This window comes from Coregonus clupeaformis, chromosome 12, assembly GCF_020615455.1.
Source record: "Coregonus clupeaformis isolate EN_2021a chromosome 12, ASM2061545v1, whole genome shotgun sequence".
Lineage (NCBI taxonomy): Eukaryota > Metazoa > Chordata > Actinopteri > Salmoniformes > Salmonidae > Coregonus > Coregonus clupeaformis.
In genome coordinates, this window is record NC_059203.1 from 37,306,428 (window position 1) to 37,325,539 (window position 19,112).

The following is a 19,112-nucleotide window of genomic DNA, read 5'->3' on the forward strand; positions in this document are numbered from 1 at the left end:
TCTCAGTCAATGCAGCTTTAGGAGTTTGTCCGAGTTTTCCCTGGAAAGCATCGATGCACGGAGGGATGGTCAAGAGGGTTTTGTGGTGCGCTAAGCCGATGTGGGAGCTGTGTAATCGGCCCTTCTCATGCTCTGTTTGTATGTATGTACTTGCGTGAGTCAGCGTGGGACCATGCTAGGGGAAAGCCCTACACCACATTCTGTGTGTAAGTCAGGGCTGAGACCTGGCTGAAACCTGGCTGTGTCTACAGGTATAATTACCTCAGTCATCCTGTTCTCATGGACCCTTCTAGAGGGGAGCTGTGCCCTGGGGTGCTCCTCTGTGGCTACTCTGAATGATGAGTCCCCTGTATGGCTGGCTAAAACACACACAGACACACGCACACACACACATACACATACACACACACACACACACACACACACAGAGCTCTGAGTAAGAGTGAGGACAGTCTCTCCAGTGTATAGGGATGATTACTGTGTTTAATGGTTCTTCTGTTTGTAGTGCAGACTGTCGGATTGTGTCCTCCAGTCTAATTGACCTTGTGAGACCTGATCTATTACTGTCTGCTTTACCATGGCCAAGTTTATTAACGTTGATTAGTTAAGGTCTCTTGTCTGTTCCACTTGGTCTGACTCATTCCTAACCCTGTGTGTGTCTGTGTCTCCCGCCTCCAGGACGATGCCCGCCAGCTGTTTGCCCTGTCGGGGGCTGCTGAGGAGCAGGGCATCCTGCCAGACGACCTGTCGAACGCCATGCACAGGCTGTGGGGCGACGGAGGGGTGCAGGGCTGCTTTACGCGCGCCCGCGAGTACCAGCTCAATGACTCGGCTGCCTAGTGAGTAATGACCACCACCACTCTGCCCACTCGGCTACGTACTTATGCCAGGCTCATAGTCTACTTTGTCATGGTCCTCCTCTTCTCCATGTTACCATATAGTACCTGTAAGGGTGTAACCAAAGCTGTTGATATGCAATTTTTATGTGAAATGTCTAACTTTTAAAAACAGTTTTGGGAAACTACAAAAACATAAACGGCCTACCTGTAACTTATTCATACTCCATAGGAAGGGAACTTTTGGAAGACCTTAGTACCATTAGCTCAGCCACTCTCTCAATGTGCCCCTCCTTGATCACAAACCTTAATGGGGCCTGTTGAAATAGGCTGAGCAGTGATTTTACTGGATTTACCTTCTGAATCTGGGGGCAAAGCAATCGGGGAGTTTTGGGGAAGCAGCAGCAGCAGCAGCAGCACGGTAAACCAGCAGGCTCTGATTCTGATGGCTTAAACCCTGATGGCCTAAACCCTCCTCCCGTCCCCCCTCGGTCTCCCATCTATATCTTAAAGGGATTAAGAGATCAAGGCTGCGTGCGCTATGTGTTAACGCTTTGTTGAGAAACCAATTGGTTTATAAATAGGGGTTAGTCTGACTGAACTTCCAGGAATTTTCGCAAGCCTAATTTCCCCTGAATCAATTTCTGATGAGAGGACCAGTTCCTGAGATAATAGATTGGATCAATCACATTGATGATGGGAGTAAAGAAACAACCAACATGTTTATTACAAACGGATGACTCACACTTGTTTAGAGAGCAGTTTACAGAAAACGGCATGTACATTAACTGTAATGTAGTGTGAAAAATGTTTTTAATTCACCTGTATAGTCCCCATTATAGTCCCCAGCCTGAATATACATTTTACATTTACATTTTAGTCATTTAGCAGACGCTCTTATCCAGAGCGACTTACAGGAGCAATTAGGGTTAAGTGCCTTGCTCAAGGGCACATTTACGTCATTTAGCAGACGCTCTTATCCAGAGCGACTCACCAATTGGTGCGTTCACCCTATAGCCAGTGGGATAATCACTTTACAAAATTTTTTTTGGGGGGTAGAAGGATTACTTTATCCTATCCCAGGTATTCCTTAAAGAGGTGGGGTTTCAAATGTCTCCGGAAGGTGGTGAGTGACTCCGCTGTCCTGGCGTCGTGAGGGAGCTTGTTCCACCATTGGGGTGCCAGAGCAGCGAACAGTTTTGACTGGGCTGAGCGGGAACTATGCTTCCGCAGAGGAAGGGAGCCAGCAGGCCAGAGGTGGATGAACGCAATGCCCTCGTTTGGGTGTAGGGACTGATCAGAGCCCGAAGGTACAGAGGTGCCGTTCCCCTCACTGCTCCATAGGCAAGCACCATGGTCTTGTAGCGGATGCGAGCTTCAACTGGAAGCCAGTGGAGTGTGCGGAGGAGGGGGGGTGACGTGAGAGAACTTGGGAAGGTTGAACACCAGACGGGCTGCGGCATTCTGGATGAGTTGTAGGGGTTTAATGGCACAGGCAGGGAGGCCAGCCAACAGCGAGTTGCAGTAGTCCAGACGGGAGATGACAAGTGCCTGGATTAGGACCTGTGCCGCTTCCTGTGTAAGGCAGGGTCGTACTCTCCGAATGTTGTAGAGCATGAACCTGCAGGAGCGGGTCACCGCCTTGATGTTGGCGGAGAACGACAGGGTGTTGTCCAGGGTCACGCCTAGGCTCTTCGCACTCTGGGAGTAGGACACAGCGGAGTTGTCAACCGTGATGGCGAGATCATGGAACGGGCAGTCCTTCCCCGGGAGGAAGAGCAGCTCCGTCTTGCCAGGGTTCAGCTTGAGGTGGTGATCCGTCATCCATACTGATATGTCTGCCAGACATGCAGAGATGCGATTCGCCACCTGGTTATCAGAAGGGGGAAAGGAGAAGATTAGTTGTGTATCGTCAGCGTAACAATGATAGGAGAGGCCATGTAAGGATATGACAGAGCCAAGTGACTTGGTGTATAGGGAGAAAAGGAGAGGGCCTAGAACTGAGCCCTGGGGGACACCAGTGGTGAGAGCACGTGGTGCGGAGACAGCTTCTCGCCACGCCACTTGGTAGGAGCGACCGGTCAGGTAGGACGCAATCCAGGAGTGAGCCGCGCCGGAGATGCCCAGCTCGGAGAGGGTGGAGAGGAGGATCTGATGGTTCACAGTATCAAAGGCAGCAGACAGGTCTAGAAGGACAAGAGCAGAGGAGAGAGAGTTAGCTTTAGCAGTGCGGAGAGCCTCCGTGACACAGAGAAGAGCAGTCTCAGTTGAATGACCAGTCCTGAAACCTGACTGGTTTGGATCAAGAAGGTCATTCTGAGAGAGATAGCAAGAGATATGTTTTCTATGTTGTTGTTTTCCTGTAAGGTTTTTTAATGGCCAAGGCAAATTTGAGGTGGAAACAGACAATGAAATGCTATCTTCTAACTGCTGATGGTGTTCATTTATTAGTTACATTTGATGTTCTAAAATGCCTTTCCTTTGATTTAGCTTACCAACAATATTTCTGGAGATGGGTCTGAATGTAGTTTTAGTTCTGTTCTGAAACCTCTGTGTAGTTCTGTGTCCAAAGTCTGTCTTCATTGGGGCAGCCTGCTCAGCCACCCACGCTAGTAGAGCTGTCCTGTCCCGCTGTGTGTGGAAATAGCATGGAAATGCCACCGAATAGCAGCGAGAGCTCTGAAGTCAGGGTGGAGGACAGTGTGGTTTCACAGTGACTGCTCACATATGCAGTCACTCCCTCTTTCCCTCTCCTTCTCCCTCTCTGCTGGCCATGAGGCATCTATCAGGAACATTTAGCCTGAATGAGGGAGTCACTGGGGTATCCAGGGATTGGTGGCAGTTTGTGGTTGGCACAGACCATGCCATGCCTGGTTGCAGCCTTTAGACCAGGGCTATTAAAATCCTGGCTCGAGGTCTGCAGCACTGCTGCTTTTCCTTTCTACTCTACCTGGCTCTTGATTGATGTCATTGATTGGCCAGAGAGATCACTCACCTGGTGTCCCAGGTCTGAGTCAGTCCCTGAAACCAGCAGTGCTATGCATCTCTGCACCCAGATTTACGGTTCTATGCTCTGGTTCTCACAGCGATCAGTCAACAGATGCTACAGTGTACGGCTATGCTATTGTCCCAGGTTAGTCCTTTATAGTGACTCCCATTGTACGTATTCCTCTATGTAGAACAACAACAGGTCTCATGTCACATCCAATATACAGTGAGGGGAAAAAAGTATTTGATCCCCTGCTGATTTTGTACGTTTGCCCACTGACAAAGAAATTATCAGTCTATAATTTGAATGGTAGGTTTATTTGAACAGTGAGAGACAGAATAACAACAACAAAATCCAGAAAAACCCATGTCAAAAATGTTATAAATTGATTTGCATTTTAATGAGGGAAATAAGTATTTGACCCCCTCTCAATCAGAAAGATTTCTGGCTCCCAGGTGTCTTTTATACAGGTAACGAGCTGAGATTAGGAGCACACTCTTAAAGGGAGTGCTCCTAATCTCAGCTTGTTACCTGTATAAAAGACACCTGTGCACTGAAGCAATCAATCAATCAGATTCCAAACTCTCCACCATGGCCAAGACCAAAGAGCTCTCCAAGGATGTCAGGGACAAGATTGTAGACCTACACAAGGCTGGAATGGGCTACAAGACCAAGGTGACAACAGTTGGTGCGATTATTCGCAAATGGAAGAAACACAAAATAACTGTCAATCTCCCTCGGCCTGGGGCTCCATGCAAGATCTCACCTCATGGAGTTGCAATGATCATGAGAACGGTGAGGAATCAGCCCAGAACTACATGGGAGGATCTTGTCAATGATCTCAAGGCAGCTGGGACCATAGTCACCAAGAAAACAATTGGTAACACACTACACCGTGAAGGGCTGAAATCCTGCAGCGCCCGCAAGGTCCCCCTGCTCAAGAAAGCACATATACAGGCCCGTCTGAAGTTTGCCAATGAACATCTGAATGATTCAGAGGAGAACTGAGTGAAAGTGTTGTGGTCAGATGAGACCAAAATGGAGCTCTTTGGCATCAATTCAACTCGCCGTGTTTGGAGGAGGAGGAATGCTGCCTATGACCCCAAGAACACCATCCCCACCGTCAAACATGGAGGTGGAAACATTATGCTTTGGGGGTGTTTTTCTGCTAAGGGGACAGGACAACTTCACCGCATCAGAGGGACGATGGACAGGGCCATGTACCGTCAAATCTTGGGTGAGAACCTCCTTCCCTCAGCCAGGGCATTGAAAATGGGTCGTGGATGGGTATTCCAGCATGACAATGACCCAAAACACATAGCCAGGGCAACAAAGGAGTGGCTCAAGAAGAAGCACATTAAGGTCCTGGAGTGGCCTAGCCAGTCTCCAGACCTTAATCCCATAGAAAATCTGTGGAGGGAGCTGAAGGTTCGAGTTGCCAAACGTCAGCCTCGAGAAACCTTAATGACTTGGAGAAGATCAGCAAAGAGGAGTGGGACAAAATCCCTCCTGAGATGTGTGCAAACCTGGTGGCCAACTACAAGAAATGTTTGACCTCTGTGATTGCCAACAAGGGTTTTGCCACCAAGTACTAAGTCATGTTTTGCAGAGCAGTCAAATATTTATTTCCCTCATTAAAATGCAAATCAATTTATAACATTTTTGACATGGGTTTTTCTGGATTTTTTTGTTGTTATTCTGTCTCTCACTGTTCAAATAAACCTACCATTAAAATTATAGACTGATCATGTCTTTGTCAGTGGCCAAACGTACAAAATCAGCAGGGGATCAAATACTTTTTTCCCTCACTGTAGGTCTAGTCATGCTTCTAATGTCTGACCCCAACACAGCCAGCCTACATGCCACAGGCTATCAGCTCTCTCTGGAGCTTCTCCACAGAGCCACTCATTAACATTGAGGCCTTTAACTGAGTCAATGTAATGTAATGCTCCGTCAGTGTAATGTAGTACTAAGTTGTTGGTCTAATGATGAAAGAAAACACAGTAACACTGCAAGACTCTCTCTCCCCAATGCTGCTGTAGTGTGGTGTAGGTTAGAGGCCCTTATCACCGGGGCCCGCAGGGCCCCTCAATCACTCTATATGGAAATGTAGAGAACACCACATCCCCTGATACCACTATTCCTGATACACTCACCGTCTATGTGACTGGAAAACCACTTGTGCATGTATCCCCACCTGCAACAGAGGGAGAGTGTTGTACTTGTTCTTAGGCGAGTACATTAGACCCAAGGGCTCTTGGTGAGATTGCATAGTGCCAAGGAAATGGGCTCTAAAATGCATGACAGGATAGCGTGTCACAAAATGATTGCCTGGCATCCGACTAAATATTAAACGAGCAGCGTGAGCGATATAGTTCTCTCTCCCCCTTTTGTATTACCAAGTCTAATCATAACTTTTTAATCCCGCTCACTCACTCATTCACTCACTCACTCACTCATTCACTCGCCCTGCTCTTATTAAAACTCTGGCTTTCTGGTAAGCGTATTGTTGTGGAGGCGGTGATGAGGATTTACATTATTTCATCAGGCCTCTCCAGAGCACTTCAATTAAGCTCTGGATGCTAGAAATCAAAAGCTCAAATTAAGCAATGTTTCAATATGTGAATCCCTCACAACAAAGGAGGCCTTTCTCTTTGGGGCGTGGGATAAGAGTCCTTCAATCAGAGATGTTGGTTTGTGATGAAGGAAGGAGTGTGTGTGGAGAACACTTTTAATATACGCACAGACTTGTTTTAGGCAGGATTACAGCGAACACGAATACTTTGTTATGTGATGGAACGCCGCGTCACGATGTTGATGTACAATCCTCTGTGTAAACCTCAGCTCAGGGCACACTGTTTATAGAACAGTCTCTAGAAGTCAACCTCTGCAGGTATAAACACAGAGAGGGAACCTGATAATGTGAGGGTGGTAAATCGTGTCAGTCTGTAGTCCAATGATAGGTGAATATGACGGTGGCTGATGGTACCGTACAGTGACGAGGCACACCATCCAGAACATCTTTATAAGGCAGAAGAATAACTGTGTGATTTAAAATGTTGAGCCATTGATTTGATCCAAAATGTGAAGCCCACATCACCCACTAGTCCCAACCTCCCATCCCCCGTCTCCATCCAGCCGTTCAGATAGAGGCGTCAGAGGGTCAGGAGATGTCCTCTATATTCAAATGACGTAACGGGCCGCTGCTGCTAAATAAATGAACAGACAGCTTCTTCCAAACAAAGCTTGATTGCCATGAATGAAAGGCCTCAAAAACCATTTAATTACATCCTGGCCGTCCAGCTGAGGCCACATGAGAGGAATCTGACAGGGCCCGCTGACCTGGCTGTCTGCAGCGCTATGACTAACACAATTGTTTTCTCTCTCAACAGGCGCAATCAGATGGTTTTCCAGGGATCTAATGCCCTTGTCATTTGTGTGTGTGTGTGTGTAAATGTGTTGAGTCAGCCTGTCGGCATCTCCTGGCAGATTGAGTGCTGATGCGTATCGTATCCACCATAGATTGGGCACTTCAGATAGTCAAGCAAATAGAAACTGATGGGTCTTTATCCAGTTAGTGGTGAGTTTATATTGATGAGGGTTAAAGAAACAGATATCACCAATACCATTAACAATGTGGCCAAACCAGTGGTGCAGAGTTGGATCCCTGAAACGCTGTGACCCTAGGCTTAGTGAGTGTCCACCTGGTTTTTAATCTGACAGCTGTGTGTATCTGTATTCTGACGTGTGTGTGTGTGTGTGTGTGTGTGTGTGTGTGTGTGTGTGTGTGTGTGTGTGTCTGTATTCTAACGTGTGTGTATGTCTGTATTCTGATGTGTGTGTGTTGGCCCTGTCAGCTACCTAAATGACCTGGAGAGGATAGCCAAATCAGACTACATCCCCACACAGCAGGATGTGCTGCGGACCAGAGTCAAGACCACTGGCATCGTGGAGACACACTTCACCTTCAAAGACCTGCACTTTAAGTGAGTGGACCACTGACGTACTAGTGTGTGCGTGCATGTGAATGCACCTGCGTGTGTGTGAGTGCACCAGTTCCCCATTGTAAATCAGAGGTTCCTCCTTCATATTCTAATATGTATTGTTCCAGCAGAGAGCAGTGGTTTAGTTTCTCTGTGTGTTGTTAAGGTAGTGAATGTGAGATGAGTGGCCTGATCCTGTCTCAGAAGTTAGCCTCAGGATGTAGTATGCTTAACACGAACATGATTCATTTTGAACCCGCTGCTCGCACCATTGCCCAAACGCAAAATAACCTCTCTGTTTCTTCTTTCCTCTCTGTCTTTTGGAGTGAAGCTAGTGATGTGATATTCCTCGAAGGCACCATTTTGTCTGGTTGTTACTTTGAAAATACAATTTCCAGCTGACTGACCCTGGTTCTCTCCATTTGTCTCTGTGTGTGCTGTTAGTTTGTGTGTGCCTCGGTGTGTATGGTGGGAAGGTTGTGTGAGAAAGTGTTGATGGACTGGTTGATGTGTTTACTGGCAGTGGCTTCAGAAATCCATGTTCATTTGAATGTGGGAATTGGATACATGCCTCCATGCCTCCTTATCCTGGATAACATAACTATTTCTCAGTCATCTGTCTATCCATGTCTTAATGATAAAATACAGAGGAAAATCCAGGTTAAATGTCAATACCACCACCACCTTTACACATCAAATGGAATAGAGGCTTCCAAATGGAGTCAGGATACACTTTTTTCAAAGCACTGAAAATCAAAACGTGTGTGTGCGTGCATCTGTCTGTGTGTGTCTGTCTGTGTGTACTCTGTATACAGAGACACATGTTTGGATGTGTTTGTACACAAACACAAATAACATAACGTTCCCCTGCCTGCCCTGCAGCAGTGTTAGCTATTGTTTATCTGGGCTGATGGAATCAGGTTACAGTGAGTGATATTAAAGCTGATGAGAGCCCTGTTGAGGTGAGTACCACTCTTTACAGCCATGAACATTACAGCCCTGCAGTAAGGAGCTGTGCTTACACAGCCTGCCAACACATAGCATAGTAGCACTCCATTACATAGGAACTTCATCCAAATATCAGCTGAACTTCTAGCAGGGCTGACAGTACAAAAACTAAACTGACAGTCTGGTACTGTATATGCCAAACATAAGACTTCCATGCCACGGTCTCAGTATTTATTCTTATTCTCCATGTTTTGAAATGCAACTTCCTTGGTGGTGGTGATTAGTAAATATCTCAGATGGGTACCACAGCCCAGACCGGAACTGGGGCATCCTCTCATCATCTCGCCCCACGTGCCAGGTCGGTGGGTTGGTCGGTGGGTGATGTCCTCATGAATAAGTCATGCGTGGCTCAATCGTGTCAACAAACAGACATTACCAAATCGCCTCCCTCAGCTCCTCAGCCCCGTCCGTCTGCAGCCTGCCTGCCTCGTAACCACGGCAATGTCACTGTACCAAAATACTAACAAAATGCCAGGGAAAATGCCAGGGTCTGTGCAGCAAAGGGTCTTGCCCAATGGAGACAGAGAGAGACAACGAGAGAGACTGAGAGAAACAGAGACAGAGAGACACAGATGGAGAGGGAGAGAGCGGTAGAGACTGAGAGGAGGCAGACTGACTGCAGTGCACATAGAGAGAGAAGGTCCCCAGAGGAAGGCTAGCTGCTCTGAGTACAGAGAGACCCTCAGGCCTCCCCTCTCCTCCAGGCCCAGCCTGAGTTAATGGAGTGTGGGAGCTCCTCCAGGAATGTCAAATCATCATGGTGCTTCCCTGTTATTGGTGTAATTATGGATCCCAATACGGAGGTCATGAATGGCCCTGCAGAAAACTTCCCCTCCTGTGTTTCCAGATCCAAATAGACTGGATAGGTTTAAGCAACATTGGGGAAGCTCCTGTAAAAGCTCTAGGGGGTGGCAGCACCATATTGTTTACACCTATCCACTTATTCCAAATCTGCACACATCAAAGGAGTGACAAGGCTAGACTAGAGGTTGTTCTGGGTGTTGGGGCTGGGTATACAGTACCACTAGTGAACAAGGGCTCCCGAGTGGCGCAGCAGTCTAAGGCACTGCATCTCAGTGCTTGAGGCGTCACTACAGACCCCCTAGTTCGATTCCAGGCTGTATCACAACCAGCCGTGATTGGGAGTCCCATAAGGTGGCGCACAATTGGACCAGCGTCGTCCGGGTTTGGCAGGTGTAGGCCGTCATTGTAAATAAGAATTTGTTCTTAACTGACTTGCCTAGTTAAATAAAGGTAAAATAAAAAATTTAATTAAATGGGTAACCCTCACTGTCTCCTTGTGTCCCTGCAGGATGTTTGACGTGGGTGGCCAGCGTTCTGAGAGGAAGAAGTGGATCCACTGCTTTGAGGGAGTCACAGCCATCATCTTCTGTGTGGCCATGAGTGCCTATGATCTGGTGCTGGCTGAGGACGAGGAGATGGTGAGGAGGCAGAACACTGTTGTCCTTTAAGTGCCACTGACTAGATCTCTCTTACCCCTTTTAATGCTATTTTATTTCTAAAGGAAATTGCTTCATTTTCATTTTGAGTTGTCTGGATCAACTGGAATTAAATAATGTTTTGTTTTCATTCCCTCCCTCCCTCCCTCGCTCCCTCCCTTGCTCTCTCTCTCTCTCTCTCTCTCTCTCCATCTCTCCATAGAACCGTATGCACGAGAGCATGAAGCTGTTTGACTCCATCTGCAACAACAAGTGGTTCACAGAGACCTCCATCATCCTGTTCCTCAACAAGAAGGATCTGTTTGAGGAGAAGATCACCCACAGCCCCCTGACCATCTGCTTCCCAGAGTACTCTGGTAAGACCATAACACAACTCTGCATCCTGAATGTTCCATATTCACTTGTAGTTGGCAGTGTTTGTATGTTGACATTCTCATGTTAGACTTGGAGGAGGTGTAGTTTTTACCAGTAGAAGGAATCTAGTGGCAAGATGTGTACACTACATGACCAAAACTATGTGGACACCTGCTCGTCAAACATCTCATTCCAAAAATCATGGGCATTAATATGGAGTTGGTCCCCCCTTTGCTGCTATAATAGCCTCCACTCTTCTGGGAAGGCTTTCCACTAGATGTTGAAACATTGCTGCAGGGACTTGCTTCCATTCAGCCACAAGAGCATTAGTGAGGTCGGGCACTGATGTTGGGCGATTAGCCCTGGCTCGCAGTTGGCGTTCCAATTCATCCCAAAGGTGTTCAATGGAGTTGAGGTCAGGGCTCTGTGCAGGCCGGTCAAGTTCTTCTGCACCGATCTCAACAAACCATTTCTGTAAGGACCTCGCTTTGTGCACGGCGGCGTTGTCATGCTGAAACAGGAAAGGGCCTTCCCCAAACTGTTGCCACAAAGTTGGAAGCACAGAATTGTCTAGAATGTCATTGTGTGTTGTAGCGTTAAGCTTTCCCTTCACTGGAACTAAGGGGCCTAGCCAGACCATGAAAAACAGCCCCAGACCATTATTCCTCCTCCACCAAACTTTACAGTTGGCACTATGTATTCGGGCAGGTAGCGTTCTCCTGGCATCCGCCAAACCCGATTTAGTCCGTCGGACTGCCAGATGGTGAAGCGTAATTCAGCACTCCAGAGAACGCGTTTCCACTGCTCCAGAGTCCAATGGCGGCGAGCTTTACACCACTCCAGCCGACACTTGGCATTGTTCATGGTGATCTTAGGCATGTGTGCGGCTGCTCAGCCATGGAAACCCATTTAATTAAGCTCCCAACAAACAATTATTGTGCTGATGTTGCTTCCATAGGCAGTTTGGAACTCGGTAGAGAGTGTTACAACCGAGGACATATTCTTTTTACGCGCTATGCGCTTCAGCACTCGGCAGTCCCATTCTGTGAGCTTGTGTGGCCTACCATTTCGCGGCTGAGCCGTTGTTGCTCCTAGATGTTTCCACTTTACAATATCAGCACTTACAGTTGACCAGGGCAGCTCTAGCAGGGAATACATTTTATGAACTGACTTGTTGGAAAGGTGGCATCCTATGACAGTGCCACGTTGAAAGTCACTGAGCTCTTCAGTAAGGCCATTCTACTGCCAATGTTTGTCTATGGAGATTGCATGGCGGTGTGCTCGATTTTATACACCTGTCAGCAACAGGTGAGGCTGAAATAGCTGAATCCACTAATTTGAAGGGGTGTCCACATACTTTTGTGTGTATATATAGTGTAGCTTGACAAACCCCATGAATCCCATCGGTAGAGCAGGTCAACTTCTCCACCTGATACTAGTTTTCTCCTTGCATGATGCATGCAGACTCAGTAGCACAACCTTTCTAATTCTATGGGCACAACACTCCTGTCTTAACCTCTCCTATGCCCAGGTCCCAACACATTTGAGGAGGCCCAGGCCTACATCCAGACCAAGTTTGAGGACCTGAACAAGAAGAAGGACACCAAGGAGATCTACAGCCACTTCACCCAAGCCACCGACACCAAGAACGTTCAGTTTGTCTTCGACGCTGTCACCGACGTCATCATCAAGAACAACCTGAAGGACTGCGGTCTCTTCTAGAGTGAAGCCAGAGGAATAGTCAAGGTGAGCTGCTACACATAGAATAGAGCACACACACACATTTTACAAACACACGCTTATGGACTACACACACACACACGCGCGCGCATGCACACACGGATAGATATCTGTTCATAAATGCACAGAAACCAGCACTTTATGTTCTTTGAATGCAACATAAAGGTGAATGTTGGATGCGTTGACCTCTCCCTCTCTGTCTTCCCTCAGACTACTTGAACAGCTCTGATGACCAGGGAAGACACACGTCGTGAACGACTGCACTGGCCAACCACGATTTCTGCTTTGATCAGCTTTTTTTAAAGACACCTAAGAGACTGCGAACTCGGAGAGCCTTGCAGAATTTCAACGATTGCTGATCCAGTTGCTCATATTGTTAACTCTTTGGGCTAAGACCACAAATCAAACATTTATTATTGTATTTTTTTGTGTAGTTTTTCTTTGTTTATTTTCAATTATTAGAAGAGGCAAAGGAAAAGTTTTTTATTAAATGCTTTCATTTTACTGTGCAAACTCTATTAAACTTTTAATCGCATAAAGCATATATTTTTTAAGAAGCACAGGCATGAATATGAATCAGAAAAGGAAGTGCTTTTTTATCATGTTTACATATGTTCCTCATTCATATCCAAACCGCATATTGTTCCTGCATGACACAAGATGGCAAAAATATTAGCTCTGTTATCTGCACAGAATATCTTAACATTCCTTTTACAAAATCTAAATAAAAAATATAAAAAAGTAAAACGAAAAAAGCTTCACAACCAGGGGAAAGAAAGGCAAAAATTCTAACTGATATTTAAAGTATGTACCTAACATTCTTATTTTTTTTATAGTACCAATTCCATGTCTTTTGCAGTATGTTTGTGCCTTCACTTAAGTTCACAACCGATTCGTAGATATACTTTTATCAGTAGTGTTTGACCGACTGTATGCATACATTTGTCTTCCATTTTTGTCAAACCATGTTAAGGATAAATAGTTCATAAGGAAAGACAAAAACTAATTGAGAAAAAGGTTAGTGTTTTTGGTAAATAATAAAATGCTTTAAAAGTCCTTATTTGATGATTTAATTTAAATAAAAGTAGAGATCACCTGACACACTTGCTCGTGTTTTCCTACACGTTGTTTAATTCATTTTCACATACTAATGGTCAAGTTGTTCATATAACACTACAAATATAGTTATATTCCACCAAACCAGATCATTAAAAGCATGTTAGAACTATTGGTGTAATAAAACCATCCCACAATGGAGAAAAAAGCAGCCGAATGGAAGAGAGACAAAACGACTTATGTTGTTGTTGAGCAGAACTACATGAGTAGACACAGTAATCTGTCGTGGACAGATCTACACAAATATAACTGGTACCGTAGAATCTGTCGGGACTGAACGGGATGCATAGGATAATGAGCAGCAGTAGTTCCGGTGTTTGGGTTTTCTGTCACTGGTTATTTGGACAAATCACGATTTCGCAGGTGTTAGCATATTTCGAATTTTGGGAGGGGAGGGGACATTTGGCCCGTAACTTGCAAAGAGAGGGGGTGGAGCTCCTTCTTCTAGCATTTCTTGATCCCTTCTCTTAACATGTATGGACCCAGAACTTAATCGAGCAGCTGACCAATTACGCAAGACTTCAGTTCTGGGTTAACCGAGATTACACACACAGAAATAGTCCTTTAGGAGTAGCCTCCAACACAGGATGTCAGCATGATTATGTATTCAATACAGTATATCTTTTAAAATATTACAAACTTCACATCGACCTCTAATTGAAATCACAATTACGCTAACATGCCTGATTGCAAACATTATCATATGAATCATCTTCAGGCAGAACCCGATGGTGCAAACAGCAGACAGATCACTGCAGGTCGTTGATGGTGTACGTACCCTACAGCCAACGCCATTCACCTGTGGTAGAGTTGAACAGGTAACAGCAGCCTGAAACTAACGAAAAACATGTTTTAGATTTACCACACATTTTAGGCCTGAAAACCTAAAGAAAACATTGGATTAATTCATATATTTTGATTAATTCTAGAAGATGATTTGCTAAATATGAATATTGGAACATTTTGAAACCGGTTTATAAGCAGCTCTTACCTGGATCTTGTGCCTTCCCATCAAACCTCTGAGAGAACAGAAATGAGAGGTTAAATCTCTCTATCAAGCCTGTACCTCATGCTGTGACAGTACTGTAACCCATTATAGAGTTTCCCTAAGCAATGAACCATCTGGTTGTCTTGTTTGCTGACTTTAGACAGACTGAGGGTGCCATCTAGTGAGGTCTAGGAGAAACACTTGCAAAAGTAAGCCCATGCTGTTCCACATCCCTAGTCAATTGGATCAGAGAGGAAGAGGCGAAGCGAGAGGATTTACTCCGCCCAAAATATTTTGTATGGAGGTCTATGAGTGTTGAATAACTTTTTAAAATTTTTTTATTTTATTTTAGCAGACACTTATCCAGAGCGACTTACAGTTAGTGAGTGCATACATTTTTCATACTTGAGGCTTATTTGATCAGATAGAAGTTTCGTAATGTTTAGTCTGTTACAAATCAAATCAAATTTGATTGGTCACATACACATATTTAGAAAATGTTATTGCGGGTGTAGCGAAACGCTTGTGTTCCTAGCTCCAACAGTGCAGTAGTATCTAACAATTCACAACAATACACAAATCTAAAAGTAAAAGAATGGAATTAAGAAATATATAAATATTAGGACAAGCAATGTCGGAGGGCATTTACTAAAATACAGTAGAATAGAATACAGTATATACATATGAGATGAGTAAAGTAGTATGTGAACATTATTAAAGTGAATAGTGTTCCATTATTAAAGTGGTCAGTGATTCCATGTCTATGTATATAGGGCAGCAGCCTCTAAGGTGCAGGGTTGAGAAACCGGGTGGTAGCCGGCTAGTGATGGCTATTTAACAGTCTGATAGCCTTGAGATAGAAGCTGTTTTACAGTCTCTCGGTCCCAGCTTTGATGCACCTATACTGACCTCGCCTTCTGGATGATAGCAGGATGAACAGGCTGTGGATCGGGTGATGTCCTTGAGGATCTTTTTGGCCTTCCTGTGACATCGGGTGTTGTGCAAATGTACTGATATAAGTGGATGCACGTGGCATTCCGGCAACTTAGAGATAAACTACTTAGTTGTGCCTGTTGTTCACAAGCGTATCTGCCCTCTCATTGGCTAGAATGGTCCCAGCTGATCTCACTTGCCTTCAATCGTTGAGGACATTTCCATTGTTAGAGCGGTCACTTGGCTAGCTTGTCAATATAATAGATCATCTTTGGTAGGATGCAATTGGAAACCATAGACCCAAATTTACCTGGTCATTCTCAATGGCTCCATTTTGACTCACTTCTGTGCTCAGTTTGTTCATCTCTTCCATGCTCAGATAACATATTACACAGTAAGGTGTGAGTTAGTGGTAAAACGTTTCTTTATAACATCCATGTCTTATAATTCACAACTTGGTTCTCTAATGGCACTTACGTCTCCTTTGATGGAGGTTCAGGCACTTATTTTGGTCCCCAACCATAGACGCTGCAGGTATTAACACAATATACTTATTATGGACTGTTACAATACCCAAAACCCTGCAGAAACCCCTGATGCTTCCATGGGAGAGCAGATCTTGTGAACACTACAGTGAGTGGAATAATAATAATTGAACAGAGGCCCTCAAGGACCAGAGTTCTGCAACCTTGCTTGACTTCACTTCAGACTTCTCTCAATCTCTTTTATACAGTCTAAAGCAAGCGAGTTGGGCACAGGTGGTGTATGTTTGCGGAGGGATGATCACCGGCTAAGTATGGCCCAGATGAGCAGACTTGTGACCAACAGGAGCAGGACCCCAGTAACCATAACCACGGCAACAAACCAGGGCTCTGGATCCCAGTAGTCTGACATCACAGTGACCACCTGTGGAGTCTTGGCCTAGAGGAGGGACAGCAGAGAGATTATACAGTATATTATGAGTCTTGTATTGTAAAAGGTTTTCCTTCACATGCAGCTCTGTGTTACAGTGGTGTGTACCATGTCTCTACAGGGCTGATCTTACTGTAGTGGTAGTAGTAGGAGCACTGTTGGTCCAGGGGACTACATAGATGTAGGCCACAGCCTCCGTGTGATGCCTGCCATCAGACACAGAGATGGTGACCTCAAACATGGTGTGGTCATAGACCCCATCCACCACATAGGAGAACACATTCCTGGAGAACAGACTCATCCCGGTCATCAGAAAACGGTCCACTGCAGCACCTGTCATGAACGAGATCACACATGGTCAGATATGCAGAACATGCAAACACATAATATACTTTAGATTAACAAAAAATCTTAAACTGACTTTTGGTGTAAACAATAAACTCTGTTACACAGGGTCATCATGTACCCCAAAAGTCTGAATGGGCACAAAGGGCCTGTGTAGCTCAGTTGGTAGAGCATGGTGCTTGCAACGCCAGAGTTGTGGGTTCAATTCCCACGGGGGGCCAGTATGAAAAAAAAAAATGTATGCACTCACTAACTGTAAGTCGCTCTGGATAAGAGCATCTGCTAAATGACTAAAATGTGAGGGTGTCCCAGAGGGGGGGCAATTTTGCATTTTTCAAACACATGCAATGTAATCTAGAGCCATAATCATTATGCTTAATTATATGTTTGAAACAAATATGTATTTTCTGCATATCTAAGCATACCTCTTGAGCTGTCTGTAATAATGCTTCTTTGAAACTCTGTTATAACCTGGGTAAAAGATTGAAAGGAATGTGAGTCTTATTCAATACGTTTAGTTATTGCTTGCTTTTCTAAAGTCTACCAACCTTGCCAGCTGGCATGCCAGCTAAGATAGTTAGACAAGCTAGCTACTCTAACTTGATTGATAGCCTGAAATGGCTTCTTGGTAGCTAGTTATGAGGTTGGGAAATAGGTTCCTAATCTGGGCTAGCTAAAGCCAACTTCATAAAATTGCTAAGTGGCTAGAAGCATTACAGAGAGAGAAAAAACAAACAAACAAAAAAATATACAGTATATATATATAATTATTATTTTTAGGACAAATCTGAGGGGGCACGTGCCCCTGTGCCACATATGGACATGACGCCTCTGCAGTTACATACACACACTGTGTACCTTTAGTGATGTTGTCTGTGTCAGTGCAGCTGAATGAGAGGATGGGGAGCAGTGTAGACAGGGTGGTGGGCTCATAGGAGATTGGGTCACACACCGTAGCGTTATCATTCACATTCTGGTAAGATAGGAGCGGAGAAGATGAATACACAGTAGATTTCACAGTTTACATCCAAAACTACAGTATCATCAGAACAGCCTATTACCTAGATCTGGAGGCGGAACTCGCCCTGGCCCACAGTGTTCTAATGGTCAGCGCCTACAGCATGGCAGTGGAACGTACTGGACGTCAATGAGTTCCCACCTTTCTGCTCCCCCTCAGTATTTGTGTAAGTAACAGGACTCCACTGGATCACTGGGCACTAGACTAAGCAAAATAACCCTTATGTTCCTTATGTATATTTTTGATAGATTACATTAGGTCAGGTCTATGGCCAGGAGTTTTTCATGACCACATTATGTGACCATGACTATAACTCCTACAACTTGGGTCCATCGTTTTTTCCTGATTAGGTTACATGGTCTGGAGAAACTGCATGGCCTAAAAGCCTGACTTGGGGGGAGGTAGTGTAGAGAGGACACAGGGGTCTATAGTGTTAGAGTAATGGTAGTCATTATGACAAGACAAGCGTCATACAGTCTGATCTCCTTCACTACAGATGAATGACCACCCAGAGTCTGTACGACCTACTTCATACCCACCATCATTATCCCTGTCAGACTACAACCTAATTATCAAGGATGATCTGTATTATTGGACAAAGGTTGGAGATAATTGGGACCTATGGTCTTAGCTGAATTACTTTAGAACTGCTTTGAATCAGTGGACAGCTCCAGGTAAACCTGATAATGACACAATGCATAACATTTGATGTACTATTACCATTAGTGTGTATTGTTGTGTTTTTAAAATATGTTGTGTCTTGATAAATCAAGTGAATCTTCCTGCCAGGTGAACAACACTCTAGACTACGACTCTGCAGAGATATCCGCCAATAACTTCCAGTATGAGGCCACCATCTTGGCTACAGACACAGGCACCCATCCTCTCACATGTTCCCTGTGTGTGTCATGTACACAGTATTCCATCATCTATGTGGAAGGTTACATCAAGGTTATATGACGGCAGTGGTGTAAACCAGTCCTTTCATCTGTATCCAGCCCAGGACTGTGACCCCAGTCAATGAGTTTGACCCAGGGTTTCTGACTGTGGGTTTCAGTGTCCCAGAGGGCACCAGGCCAGGTACGGCAGTGGGGACAGTGGTGGCCGGAGACACAGACTGGCCCTTTGACAATATCCACTACTCCATCACTTCAGGAGATGCCATGTTCACTATGGACCCTGATGGAGGTGAGGCTACAGCTGAGCACACATGGACCATCACCTTAGATTCTTAGGTTCCATAGACACAGTCCAACAGTTAACATCCATCCATATGTTGCATGTACCAACCTGTAGAGTGACCTATTCTCTATCTCCAGGGGAGCTGTATCTGGGCAGAGAGCTGGACTTTGAGCAGCAGCAGCAGGTGTATGTAGTGGGGGTTCAGGCTGAGGACTATGACCAGGATGTGGACCATACCAACCACAAGT

At 45.2% G+C, this 19,112-nt stretch overlaps 2 protein-coding genes across 2 annotated transcripts in view; one reads left to right on the forward strand and one right to left on the reverse strand.

The window, feature by feature from the left end:
* Positions 1-13,469, forward strand: part of LOC121577586 (guanine nucleotide-binding protein G(i) subunit alpha-2-like) — a 113,526-nt gene extending 100,057 nt beyond the window's left edge. The window contains exons 4-9 of the mRNA XM_041891317.2: positions 679-839; positions 7,683-7,811; positions 10,129-10,258; positions 10,479-10,632; positions 12,162-12,376; positions 12,581-13,469. Coding sequence (XP_041747251.1) covers positions 679-839; positions 7,683-7,811; positions 10,129-10,258; positions 10,479-10,632; positions 12,162-12,352 — 765 coding nt within the window. The 3' untranslated portion in view covers positions 12,353-12,376; positions 12,581-13,469. The remainder of the gene's footprint in view (positions 1-678; positions 840-7,682; positions 7,812-10,128; positions 10,259-10,478; positions 10,633-12,161; positions 12,377-12,580) is intronic.
* A 2,254-nt stretch (positions 13,470-15,723) lies between these two features.
* Positions 15,724-18,227, reverse strand: LOC121578766 (cadherin-related family member 4-like). Its single transcript, XM_041893152.1, has 4 exons — positions 18,222-18,227; positions 17,523-17,637; positions 16,453-16,652; positions 15,724-16,328 (listed from the first exon to the last, which is right to left on the reverse strand). The coding sequence occupies exons 1-4, from the start codon at positions 18,225-18,227 to the stop codon at positions 16,191-16,193; spliced, it is 459 nt and encodes a 152-aa protein (XP_041749086.1). The 3' UTR covers positions 15,724-16,190.
* Between the last annotated feature and the right edge of the window lie 885 nt (positions 18,228-19,112).